At 42.5% G+C, this 13,705-nt stretch overlaps 1 protein-coding gene across 8 annotated transcripts in view; it reads right to left on the reverse strand.

Annotated features, from left to right (window-relative positions):
- SAFB (scaffold attachment factor B) overlaps nucleotides 1–13,705 on the reverse strand; it is a 72,018-nt gene that overhangs the window by 55,863 nt on the left and 2,450 nt on the right. For 7 of the 8 annotated variants that reach the window (XM_075998164.1, XM_075998162.1, XM_075998163.1 and 4 more), the window contains exons 2-12: nucleotides 12,780–12,864; nucleotides 10,175–10,239; nucleotides 9,877–10,087; nucleotides 6,638–6,696; nucleotides 6,025–6,057; nucleotides 4,493–4,520; nucleotides 3,095–3,602; nucleotides 2,622–2,671; nucleotides 1,859–1,953; nucleotides 163–312; nucleotides 1–83 (exon numbers count right to left, since the gene is read on the reverse strand). In XM_075998164.1, coding sequence (XP_075854279.1) covers nucleotides 1–83; nucleotides 163–312; nucleotides 1,859–1,953; nucleotides 2,622–2,671; nucleotides 3,095–3,602; nucleotides 4,493–4,520; nucleotides 6,025–6,057; nucleotides 6,638–6,696; nucleotides 9,877–10,087; nucleotides 10,175–10,239; nucleotides 12,780–12,864 — 1,367 coding nt within the window. The remainder of the gene's footprint in view (nucleotides 84–162; nucleotides 313–1,858; nucleotides 1,954–2,621; nucleotides 2,672–3,094; nucleotides 3,603–4,492; nucleotides 4,521–6,024; nucleotides 6,058–6,637; nucleotides 6,697–9,876; nucleotides 10,088–10,174; nucleotides 10,240–12,779; nucleotides 12,865–13,705) is intronic. The other variant, XM_075998161.1, reaches the window with a different exon arrangement.

Consider the following 13,705-nt stretch of genomic DNA (forward strand, 5'->3'; position numbering starts at 1 on the left):
CTGTCCATGTTGCTTGATTTCTCCTTCTTCCCTTCACTGTCTCTTTTGTCAGAGGTTTTCTTACCAGCAGGTTCATTTTTTGCCTGAAAAAAAATAATCAAGTTCAAGTATTATAGCATTTCCTAAAACGAGCTGCATCCCAGGAAGAAAATGATCACTCACTTTTTCCATGGAGGTCATCTTCCTGTGAAGCTCCGTTTTCTGCAGGTGATTAATGCATTTTCTTGCTTCCTCTGCTGTGGACATTGTGACAAAGCCGTAACAGTGAGCTCCGGGACACCGGGCATTTGTCACAATCTTGGCAACCACCACCTCAACGAAAGAATGCAAATATGATTTGGACATGAAGCCTACACATACACAGATCCCCAATACCCATGTCTTCAATATGTGGGCTGTCATGATTTTCAGCAGAACTGCAGAAGGTGGTATTGGGGGGCGAGAGTAGGGCAGTGGGGACACTGCTCTCCTCTGATGCTCTCCAGTTATGGACCCCTCCCTGGGATGAGGGCAGGCAGGGAAGTCGGGTCACCAGGTGTCTAACACAGACTGGAAGGATAGTGCTACTATCTTCTGTTGTTCCTCTAGGTTCCTCAAAGGTACCAGAAGGGCATAGTGGAAGAATGGAGAGAAAAGCAAAACAAAACCCAGAGTTCCCATCGTGTTCCTTCAGAATGGTTCAAAACTTGAGTAGAAATGATTCTAAATATACAATCATGATATCTGGGTACTAAGTTATAAAGCATCAGTATGTGTTTTTATGCAGAAGGACTTGTCCAAAGAGACTGACGTGAGAATAAGTTTATAAACAGTGCTCTGGAACACAAAATCCACCTTAATATTAACAATAACAAATTTCAAAGACATTTTTCTGACACAACAAATCCTTTCCATGCAACTCAGGTCTCCCAAGGGCTCCAGCAAGCTGAAGTTGGGATACCCCTTTTCTTTTAAGACTGAGGAAAAGCCCCACAGGAGTCAGTGGCCACAGCCAGTGTTCATGCGTGCCATGTCACATGGAAGCTCTCAGAAGGGTGTTGTCTCCTCTTTCACCCACATCAGCCTACAATGCACCCAAGACACTAGAATCTCCAGGGAATCCCTGGTGACAGGAGAAAACACTTAGAGTCCCTATGGAGTCACTAGACAGGCCCTAGTTGGGAAGACCAGGGTCAGGTGCTCACAGCCACCCACGTGGCATTAATGAGTTCCAGGGAGCCCTCATTTATTTCTATAACAATTTCATAGGTTTTTCCCTAATTCATAGATGTCACCAATCCAGATTAATACTGTTGGTTTTATTATGACATATTGACCGTTAATTATGCACAACAGAATGCACTAAATCTTCCTTTGGACGCCCCAAAGTCTAAATCTGAGAGATAAGTAGTGCTGTATGCAGTTTATTTGGGACATGAGCATAGGATGTGGAAGAGAGAAAGTGAAAAAGTGATGGGAGAAAAGGGGACAGCTGCAACCATTTATCGGCCTAGCACAGGACAGTGCTGCACATGAGTGGGGACTAGGAGTGCCTCTGAAGAGACGCTAGGCCTCTCTTCTATGTGCTAACACTGGGGAGACACTCTAACTCTTCTCTAAACACTACTGCCTTGCCACCTACTGACTAGCACCTCTGTCCACCCGCTGCTCCTGCCCAATGCCCACCCTGGCTGTGAGTAATCTAGAAAGACAGGGACTGAGCAAGCCATCAGAGGAAAGCAGCTTAACAGCCACCAGCAAAAATAAGCTCCTGGTGTCATTCAAGGTGCACACCGAGTGGGGACGAGGACCTTCATGGAAAGTCTGTATTACACTGGCTGAAAAGCACCTTCTATGTCACACAACTCCTGGCTCTTACCTTCCCATAGTTGCTGAAAAGATTCTTCAAATCTGTAGCTCTTGTTGTAGAAGAAAGTCCACTAACCCAAAAATTTCTACCACAACTGCTTCGACCTATTTCAAAAGAAAGTTCCAGTCAATAACAGACACCCACGAGATCCTGAGTTTTCAAGAAAGCGATTCCAAACCACACACAGTGCCTTCTAGTCCAGATAGTGGCAGCACCAAAAGCCAAACAGGGGTGGAGGCCTGGCCCAGTGTCCTCATTAACAGGGTGCAGCCGCGCACCAGGCCCAACGGCACTGCCAGAAAGGCCCATCGCAACAGCACCTCGGGCGCTGTCAGCACTGTGAGAAGTTGTTCCCTTAGAAAGTTACTAAATGGCTAATTAGGTATCTCAATGGAAAAACATTCCTATTGTTTCTATTACTTGTAGCACATACCTCTGCATCAACCCCATATACGTAGTCTTTTCAAACAATGGTTAAGAAGGAAATTGGTCTAGTTCAATTCTCTCCCAATTAGTGGCTAAGGTGTTACAGGACCAATAAACTGCAACACTCTCTCTAGAGCATTAGTCAATATGCTAACTCATGGGATCTGCTTTGCTCCCTACAATGCAGAAGCTGTAGAGTCAATAGGAGAGAAGTGGAAAAAGACTTCAGGAAAGACTCAGGAAAATCTGGGTGAGAAACGCAGTATGCCATGAACCACAATCAAACACCCCGCCCATGACCAGGCAAAACATGCTCCGAAGGACTCGTGACGCCTAGGTGACCTACCCTTTTCCTCTTTGGAAGGCCTTTTTGTATCCGAGTCATCGTCGACAGAACTAGAGACAAAAGATAATGTCACTCCAGAAGGAAGAAGCACGGAGGAAACAAACTCGAAATTATAAAACACGTGCTGAGGTTGCATACCTACCCGAAATTTAGTTATGTAAAAATGATAGCCCGACAAACCTGTACTGGAAATCTGACCTAACCATAAGATTTCGGAGCCACAGGAGTTAATTAATTCTGCTGGGCTAAAGATAATTAGGAAGAATTAAAGAAAACAACCATGATAGGTTCAGAAATATAAAAGAAACTGAATCACTCATTAAAAAAACACAAGAGAAATAAGACATTCTTAGAACCACAACTACAATTTCATCAGTCTGGCTGGCCAATTGCAGAAAAAAGAGCTTATGTGTGTCATTAAATGACCAATGAAAAGGAGATAGCGTCTGGTCTAAAACTGAGAAAAAACAAACCTCATTTTCTGATCAGCGCCCTCACTGGTTGAGGACTCTTTAGTAGCTGGAGGGACTTCATTACAAGCTTCAAAATCAAACTTCTTCTCGTCTTCTTTGCTATCTCTGCCTTCTGGACTTGGGGCTTCTGCGGGCGCTTCCGCGACCTCTTCGCTACAGGCCTCCGCGTGCTCGGAGGCTGCGCTACTCTGCCCAACTGCCGGCTCTAGCCCTACAGGCTCACAGTCCATCCTCTCGCCATCGCCTGGCTGCTCCACGGGCTCCCTTTTCACTACCGCTAACAGGCTGTCTGCCTTGCACGACTGAGCGTGTGTTGACTCGCTGGCCAAATCTAAATCACCCTCCTCCGGATGGGCGCTGTCAAAAAGGTCCTCTTCCTCCGCGAGCTCTCTGTCTGGCCCCACGCTACTTGTATCCTGTGCAAATGGCTGCTCCAGCTCGGAACCTTCTTCTTTTACTGGCTCAGATTTACAAGTTTCCCCCAAAATGTCGAGTATTTTCTCATTTTCTACGGATTTAACAGGAATAGAATGGCACAAGGTTTAATTACCAGGGAAATAAAGCAATCACAAATGCGGAACTGGCACGGCTGCCACACTAACACGAAGAGAACTGCTAGCTACACAGAGATTGGAAAACCCGGGGGTGTGTAAAGTTACACTGGTTACACTACCTGTGCTCCGACCGACTACTAGGTTAGCCTCTATGCTACACGGAAGAAAAAGCATCCCAGAGATTTAACCCACAACACCTTCTGGCAGATGCTGACAGTCTTCGTTCTGCCGTCATCTATTTATGATTCTTCAAAATTTAGCTTCCAAAGTCGAAGTTGCTTAACTGAATGTATCACCATTCACTGAACAGCTCAATTTCCAAATGTCTTTGAATCTCTTCCATCGGTGCTCTGAGATATTTGCAGTCCAGAAAGTGAACAGTGTTTCGAATTCTCATGAAGAAACTCTTTCCTCTTCTGGAATCCAGTTATGGCTCAATGTTTTGAAATGTATCTCCCTACCGCTACCCTGTACTACCTGAATGAAAACCATGAAATTAAGATACTGCTCAATATCACAAGATTTGTTCTGTGGCATGTAAAGATATCTCTTAAGGGGCATGCAAACTCTTTGTACATATCTTTAAATGCCTTTTGTATATAAGAAAGGCATGAGACAGTTTCATCTCACCGATGTAGTTTGAAAAATAAGAAGTTAGCCACGTTCACAGATCTGGTGATATGGCTGGGTTTCCAATCTCTATGATCTTGGTAGGTTCTGGCCTGTAAGCCTTTACAAGAGTGTATACTACAGTAAGGCAACTTTTTAAGCAATGTAAATTAGAGAAGGTAGAAAACTAGAATGCTTTCAAACCCCTGCTGGTAAGTTTTTCATTTAACATTACCTAGCTCCAGCGATGGCTCTTCAAGTTCCTGCAATGAAAAAGGTAAATAAGTCCATGCCAGATAGAGAAAACTTGTTTTTTTCAAAAATAAAAACTAGAATTACTAAAAAGGGAATTTTAGAAACACATTCTGGGAAACTCACAAGTGCAACAGGGAGAAAACCTGCTTCTGTGAGCAAAGACTCGACACAGTGGCACCCATCTCACTCACCCACCATGCATTGATTTTCTAGTTAATGAGCTTGGGAACTGGTCCCATTACATGGTGAAGAACTGATCGTACTGTTTTTTCTGTAAATTGAACTCTCAAAATCAAGAAGAGCAGGGTTTTCATTTTTCTACTTTTAGTATCTTAACAGAAGGCAGGACACATATCAGACAATTACTTTATAACAATGAATCTACATTTAACTTTCTGAGAATTCAAACAGGGAACATTGGCCCATGTGGTTTCAGCCCTGTTCTTACTTTACATGGTGGTGCCACCCTAGCTCCCCACCCCCTGCCATGCACTGAGTGACCTCCAGCACTACCTGAGTACCTTGCCCAAGGACACACACGCAGGCGGGAATCACACACAGAATGTGAGCAAAGACCCTGTGACATCACTTCTATGCCCCAAATCATCAGTACAGGCTGTTCCAAATACCCTGGTTACCTGTGTGCTCACATGCAAAGGGGCCCTGGGAGGATGGCGACCATACTTATCTTTCATGTATCTCTAACCCTCATGTATCCACACCAGACACATCACAGGTGCATCCCACATACCAAATAAATGGATGTGAGTGAGTTGGACCATCCTCCAAGATCCTGGGATGCCCCAGAAAACTATTCCCTTTACTCACAGTTTTAATTACTTTCAATCTATTTTTTCCCATGTACCCTAACACATGCTGGGAATTAGGACGCCCCAAATAAAGGAAATGATGAGTCCTGCACTGTAAATGTTTTCCTTAACTTTCCCTAGAGACCATCAAATATATTACAATTTATCTATCTTTTTTTAATTTCAAATTTTTTAATTATTATTTTTTATTAGCTTTCTCAGAAGACCCATACAATTTCTTTGAGAGGAACTGTATATTTTCTATTATAACAGTGACCTAGAAATACACTAGAGAGCATAACAAGATCCAGCTTCTCCTCCTTTCTGAGCGAAGAATGGGCTGTGCCACTTCACACTTGGGAGACATCAGCTCTAAAGGGGAGCTGGGCTTCAGCAAGTTTTCTCCAGGTTTGTACCCTCAGAGTGGAGTTCTGGTTTTCCAGTATCTCCCTTGCCCCTGGCCTGGCAGAAGCAAATGGAGATCATGTCTGAAAGGTGGTTTCTAATTAGCACAGGACAGATGACACTATTTAAAAACAAAAACAAGGGCCTGCTAAAGGCTGACTGTATTTTGATTTCCTCATAAAAACTTCTACTGAAAAGTGGATAGCCAAGTGAGTACGCGTAATTCAACAATTTAAATCTATGTAGGCTTGCAAAATAATGAAAAGGAACTCAAGATCCAGATTTACAAAAATCATACCTGAAAGTAAGTTCCCATCTCATCTGTTTTCATCTAAGATTTAATATTTAAAGAGTTGGTAATGAAACAGCCAAGATGAACAATATGGTCATCAAACTAAATCTTAGCAATTTTTATAGAAAAAACATCCCCGAGACAGAAGCATGACTCCTGAGACTCCACCTTTCCCAGGTGCACTGTAAGTGCCCAGTTCACCCTCCCCTCCTCATCAGTGCCCTGTCAGTAAGTATTTCCTAGGGAGGGGCTGACCCACCCGCCACTGTCTCAGGAAGTCCTCTTTTTGCAAGGGACAGCATGCAGGGTGGATGAGACAGGCTGCCTGTCCCGGAACAATGAAATTAACAAGCATATCACAAAGTGTGCCCTGTGATGCACTGCGAGTGAGTCATAGTGCTTAAAAGGAACTAGTCAAAGCCAAGAGGTAAGACCTTGGCCACAGATATGTTATATTTAGAGGGAAAGTAAGACAGGAAAAAGCCCCTCTAAAGATTCTGACAAAGTAAATAAACCTTGTAATGACTATTACTTGAAACGGCCACTCAATGTGGAATGGTTCTAAGAAACTATGGTTTAACCTTTGACTCTAACATTGTTGAGACATTGAAAAATATACCTGTAATATACTAAAGTCAGATGATGAAGTATCTAAGTTGCTTATAGTTTCTTTGTCCTCTACCTGTAAAAGAAATTGAGAATACAGTTTACTACATCAACAATAACATAATGGGACATCTGTAAAATGAAATCTCAATAGCCATAAAAATCATTAACAACGAAATTGGGAACACAGTGTGTTAAAAAAAAATTATAATTAAAACACCTACTCAAAAAACTGTAAAAATGAAAAACCATGAAAACAAGAAGCACTATAATAGGAATGCAGCTAGATTGAAAGAAATATTGTATGTAAAAACCTATATGCTGCTAAAGTATGAAACACACTAATACAATAGCAATGTGAGTTTTAAGGCAGAAGCCAAACAAAGAAAATGGTTTAAGTTAATCAGAAAAAATATTCAAATTGGGTAGTACACAAAATCTTCAGGGGGATCAGAACACTAGCATTCGGGAATGTTCTTCCAATAATTATGTCTAGAATCACACTGCAGACCTGGGGAGGTGGCTTAAGCCTATCCTGCAATCCTAGAACTCTGGGTGGCCAAGGAAGGAGGACTGTATCACTCAAGGCTTATCACTTTCTAGATAAGCCTGAGCAAGAGAAAGAACTCATGTCTACTAAAAGCAGAAAATTTAGCAAGGTGTGATGGCACACCTATAGTCCTAGCTACTAGAGAGGCTGAGCCCAGGAGTTTGAGATTATAGTGAGCTAGCATGGTGCCTGGACTCACCAAGGTTAATAAATTGAGGCTCTGTCTCAAACTAAAAGGAAAAAAACCAGGACACTGAATGAACCTCCCTTCTCATTCACCCTCCTTCAAGTTCTAAAATAAATGAATAAAGAAATAAAAACAGAATCACACTGCAGAGTGGAGTCTTCAGCTTCCACGATTACCCAAGCCTGGATGCCACTGACACAGAGGCTACCACCCTTGAAGTGACTACCACCCAGAAAGCAACAGCATCTCTGACAATCCTGCCTCCTACCATCCACTGCTAGATCGGAGTCTGAGGACAGGAGCACAGGATTGGCAAAATCCAGATGACCCCTCTATGCCCCACATGAAGGAGAAGAGTAACTGTATGCTGAGCTTCTATTCTACTAGGGGGGCTCTGCCCAAGAAGGTGTGGGATTCCCCACACACATAGAAGGGATTTAGATGCTTTGTGACTCCAATAGTGGCTGTCTTCCCTATAGCCCTGAAAATCGGTATATTTCTAGGTGAAATATTTTTCCAATATTCCATATTGAGTATATATCATTATCACTTATACTCGACTAGAGAAGACATGTGAAGGATAAAAAAACTCCCAAGGTACAATGCCTATTGACTGAAAACCACACCCCCCTCCACTCCTTACTTCCCCTAATGAAACTGTCATGAGACAGACTACACCTGAGAGTGCCAAAGACCACCTATCCTTTCTCCGTCTGCATGACAGGCAGCACAGGATTCTGAGCCCTGTCTGATTTTCATTTCTGTTTGGGCATCATTTCAGTTCATACATCAATGCTTAGTTCATTCTGACTGTTATACAGCACTATCACCTGTAGTACAGGCAGTAACACATTTCATTACAATTCTATGAATTCTGATATTCATAATTCTTACTATATGCTGGGCACTGTTCTAGGCCAGGGGTCGGGAAACATCTCTTAGGTTTGCACAGTAAACATTTGAAGCTTTGTAGTATGGATGGTCTCTGTCACAACTACTCACGCCTACCACTGTGACACAAAAGCAACCATCAACAGCAGCAACAATAGGTGTGGCTATGTGCCACTAAATCTTTATTTAGAAAAACAGGCAGATGGTTAACATGCTGACTTCTGCTCTAAGTTTCTGATAAACGTCCATCGATTTATTCTTCCCAAAACCTTTCCTGAGGCCCAGAGGTTAAGTAACCTGCCCAAGGTCATACGGCAACTGGCAGACCTCCACAGTCTACACCCTCAACTCTCACAGTACACTGCTTCTGCACATTACGATGTTTCTAGCTCATACTCCACTATGTATTATTTTCTAATGAGAAGCAGTAAGAAAACAAAATAGCCTCAGGAAAATACAGCGAATGAGGAAGGGTATGTAATCGCTGCCAGCACACAACTATTTCTGCTGCTCCTTTATAGGAAGCTGGTGAATGATGCTCTCCAAAAAATAAAGCAACAGCAAACCCGATTTATATCAGAATAACTCTCAGAATAATAGCCATTTCTCAAAATCTAAACCCCCATTGAAAGAGGACAATCTGCTAACTCCAGGGATACTGAGAATCAGTTTCAAGAGGAAACGCAAACGTATTCTGAAATGGCAGAAGTCAACTGGCAGGGCTTCCTTCCCTGAAGACTGCTCGAGAAGCTCCGGCTGCAGAAGATCTGGGGCCACTATGGACACGGGGCCCCTCCCATGAACCAACACCTAAAGGGCCCTACGAGATGCCTCACCATCGCCCTTCATTTTCACCACCTTTCCTACCACAAATCCTCATGCAAACAAAATAATTTAATAACAAACGAATGCCAACAAGTTAACCTGGTGTATGAGTTAACTACATGGACTCCTGAATTAGTCTAGTCTTAATGTTTATTATGGGCTATATGTTACCTGGACATATTTCTTACCTCTGTGTCCTCCACTTTCCTCAAATGAAAATGGGGAACACAGCATGAACACTTCCCAGGGTTGTTAAAAAGATTAAAGGACGTAGTGACTAATGCCTGATAGGGAGAGGTCAATGCATAATACACACTAAAATTTTGTTATGCCATATGAGACGCTCCTAATGTGAAAAAAAGCTAAGACTTTAAAAACAACCTCAAGGTTCATATTAAAGGTTGACAATTAGGAAGGTACCAATTGAGTGTGAACAGGAACAGAACAACTTCCAATCTCTTCCTACGTTAATATTTTCAAGGCATCTAAGCTGTAATAGCACAGATCAAATTCCTATAACAGGAAGACTTTTAATATTGCCCTCAAAATGTTTCATGCTGTTTCCAGCAAATATGCAGCATTCACGTACGTACGCACACCAGGAGATATCACTTTTCAACTGAGCAAAGTGTGTTTTCAGAATTGTCAGAATTGTACATGTATGTAAGCAGATGAACCATTCTTCTCCTGAACTGGCATTAAGAGAACTTAATTTCAAATATAAAACTATCATCTGTTATGACACCTGTGGAACTCACACGAATGTTCAGGATACATTCCAGAGACACTGCCAAGTTACCTACAGCTTGTTCTTGAAGGTGCTCCGGAAGCTCTTCCATGTCTCCCTCGAATAGCTCTCTACTGTCAGACGGGGACTCTGGGAGATTATCAGCATCATCGTCCTCTACGCAATAAGCAACGCTTCCATTATCAATTTCTGCTTCATCTAATACACTGATATCTATTATATCCACATCCTGCAAGTTATCCAGACTGGTTTCAACATCCTCCTGTGACAAAACAAAACAAAACAAAACCATCACGTGACTGCCATTGGTCCATGCGCCAACCTGCTTCGCTTGCAAGGCTGCACATACCTGTCCATCCCCAGAATTTTCCTCCAGCCCGTTATCTTCCACACCCTCTTCTTCTGGTTTACGCCCTGAGGACAAAAAACATCATTTACAGCATGAGATCAATCATATGCATTTCCCAGAAGCAATAACCTCCATTTCTATAAGCCTCCAGCACTACATAAGCAAAGATGCCTTAAACACCCATGGCACCTACCAAGGTAGGAACACTGCATAAGGCAGCAATGAGAATGCCATTTGGCTCAAGGCAGGTCCCGCCCCACCCTCAAGTACAACAGCTATTGCACTGTTCTGTTCTTATCAACTGGCAGTGGAAGCAGGAGGAGCAGGAAACAGGTTCTTAGCAAAGTTAGGCAGACCGGACCTGTCCTAAGGCCTGACCTTTTTGTCAAGAGGCTTTGTTTGTGGGGAGGGCAGTGTCTGATGCAAATGTGCTGCTCTTTAGTTAATGAACACAGAGTTTGCTTCTGCACAGAAACAATGATATGAAACAATATAAATAAGGAAAATGAAATAAAGCCATTCACAATTTCAGCACCTTGAACTAGCACTCACGTTACATACTGATGTCAGATGTCCTCTGCTGTTTTCTATGTGGTACAGGTACTCTGCTTACAAAATTGGCACTGCACTGTTCTCTTTTCACTTAACATGCTGGGAACATCTTTCCATATTCTTTAACTGCACCACATGGCTACAACAGCACTGATCTATGAACACTTATGGCTAAAAATTTGAGATGCTTAGGAAGATGAACATCCTAGTAATTCTTTTTTGCACACAGGTAGTTCTCATCTTAGAACATATTTCCAAAAATTACATCTCTAGAACAAAACACGTTTGCAGATTTATAAGGGTAAATAGAAAAAAAACCTTCCAACATACTCTCATGATACATAAGACATAGCCTGTTCTAATTTATATAGTTTCATCAACAGTGAATGAAAGTGCCAATCTTCCTGAATCTTCCCTAAAACTGGCATTTTTCTTTAGCCTTGCCAATGTGTTAGGCAAAGCAGAAATACTGCTTTTAACCTGAATTTATCTTATTACTCCTTGGATTACATTTTTCTTCTTGAGCACCAGTACTTTTGTTAAACTTTTTGATTTATATTCTTTCGATATTTAATAACTTCTGCTCTGTTTCTCCTGACTTTGAAACTCTGTATCATAAATACAATATAGTTCCCTGTCAATTATTCATTAGTCTTTCATTTATTTGTGTTTTGAGTAAATTTCACTGTTGTGGAGCTAAAGCTGTTAACTAGTTTTTAAGTGTGAGTGCTTTGTGCCCTTATGTTCAGAAGCTCTCCTTTACACTAAGACTACGTAATACTGACCCGTACTTAGTTCTGTTGGGGTGTCGTTTTATTTTTTCATTTTTAGAGACAGCGTCTCCCTCTGTCACCCAGATGGTGTGTCGCCATCACAGTTCACTGTGACCTCCAGCTCTTGGGCTCCAGCCATTCTACTGTCTCAGCCTTCTGAGTAGCTGAGACTACATCAGAGAGCGACCATGCCTTCCTAACTCTTTTTAAATTTTTCTAAGAGGTTTTGATGTTGCACAGGATGGTCTTGAACGGCTGCCCTCCCTCAAGTAATGGCCTCCCAAAGTGCTAGGACTACAGATATGGTGTGTGCCTGTAGTCCCAGGTACTTCAGAGGCTTAGGCTAGAGGATCACCTCAGCTCAGCAGTTCCAGAGGTCAAAGGGGTCTGAATTATGTTTCTAGAGTCTGTAAAGCACAGGGAATGGATGTGGGGAATAAGAAAGATAGATCTGGGTAAGATGGTGGCAGTCATTAATGTCAAATAGAATGTGACTTTTACTGTATAGGCAGTTTTGTTTTTTTTTTTGAGACTGGGTCTCACTTTGTTGCCCAGGCTAGAGTGAGTGCCGTGGCGTCAGCCTAGCTCACAGCAACCTCAAACTCCTGGGCTCAAGCAATCCTCCTGCCTCAGCTTCCCGAGTAGCTGGGACTACAGGCATGCGCCACCATGCCCGGCTAACTTTTTTCTATATATATATATTAGTTGGCCAATTAATTTCTTTCTATTTATAGTAGAGACGGGGTCTCGCTCTTGCTCAGGCTGGTTTCGAACTCCTGACCTCGAGCAATCCGCCCACCTCGGCCTCCCAGAGAGCTAGGATTACAGGCGTGAGCCACCCCACCCGGCCTGTATAGGCAGTTTTTTGAAAAAAACAAAAACAAAAACAAAATAAAACAACAAAACAACCAAAAACACTGGGTAAATGATAATTCTGTCTTGGACAGATGGTATTTAATAGGCAAGTTATTTTGTGCAAGTCAGACCAATAGGAGAGTCAAGCAGTGTCTAATACTCCCTCCCTAAATAAGTTTAATAAGGACTATTGAGCAACCTACAGAGTAAATGAATATACGGGCAAATATTCCTTCCATCTTCTGCTGGACCAAGCTAACAAAAGAGTAGAGGGATCGTCAAGGAAATGTAAACCTTCATCGAAGGCTCTTGATTCATAGTGTGGTGGCCAAGTCCAAACACAGCCAAGTAAATGAGGAACATTAGCTTAGTAGTACTACTGAAGGAAGCTCTTGTATGACACTTGCTTATGACGTGCACGATACCTTTGCTCGATCTCTTTGGTGTTTTCTTGATTCCTTCACAGGTAATTTCAATTTCATCAGGATTACCACCTTCATCTTCAATTGCCTAAAGAGAAGGGACATGTAAAGTTGACCAAAGTCAGCACACAGCCTGACTTTCACAGAATCTTCAGGAGAGAAGGGAGCATATAGCTGCTCCTGATCTGGAAATGACTTTGCCCTTTCATCTGTTCTCTTGCTCTATGCTCCAGGCAGACTGACTCCACCAGTTCTTAGCTGTGTGGTCTTAGGCAGGATGATGTAATTGCTCTGAGTCTGTTTTTTCCTCCAGAACAGGGGGCTAATAATATTAATAGAACTCACCTTGGAAGGCTGTTGTGAGGACTCTATCATGCATGACAAATCAAGCACTTATCAAATATTAGGGCTTATGTGGTCCATCCCATTCCTGTCACCAAAAGAACTCAAACATGGAAAGGTACATTCTTCAATTTCCTATGACTATACCCAGTACAGTGCCGTGTAAGCCTCCAGTGACCCACACCATGCCATGCCTCCACTCAGTACTGCCTGCATAGAAGCTACCACTCACTGGCTGGGTTGCTACTATGATAAGCGTGTGACCAGACATGACATGTCTTGCCTCAGCCAAGTGCCATGGCATACATCCACAAATGCATCCACAACTGCCATGGTATACATCCACAACTGACTCCAAAGACCTCACTTTCAATTACTAGGTGACCCTGCCTCATAGGACACTGATAACGATTTCTTGGCAAGCCTTGCCTCCCACTGAAAGAACTTGTCATTGACTGGTAACAGTTCCCACAGTAAGCACAGTTTCTGCCACCAAACCTGTAAATCACTACTGAACACATCAGTGATTATGACATTACTAGAAATAGGGCTTAAGTTTACTTCAACTGATAACTTTTTCAATCTTT

Source organism: Microcebus murinus, chromosome 27 (assembly GCF_040939455.1).
Source record: "Microcebus murinus isolate Inina chromosome 27, M.murinus_Inina_mat1.0, whole genome shotgun sequence".
Taxonomy (NCBI): domain Eukaryota; kingdom Metazoa; phylum Chordata; class Mammalia; order Primates; family Cheirogaleidae; genus Microcebus; species Microcebus murinus.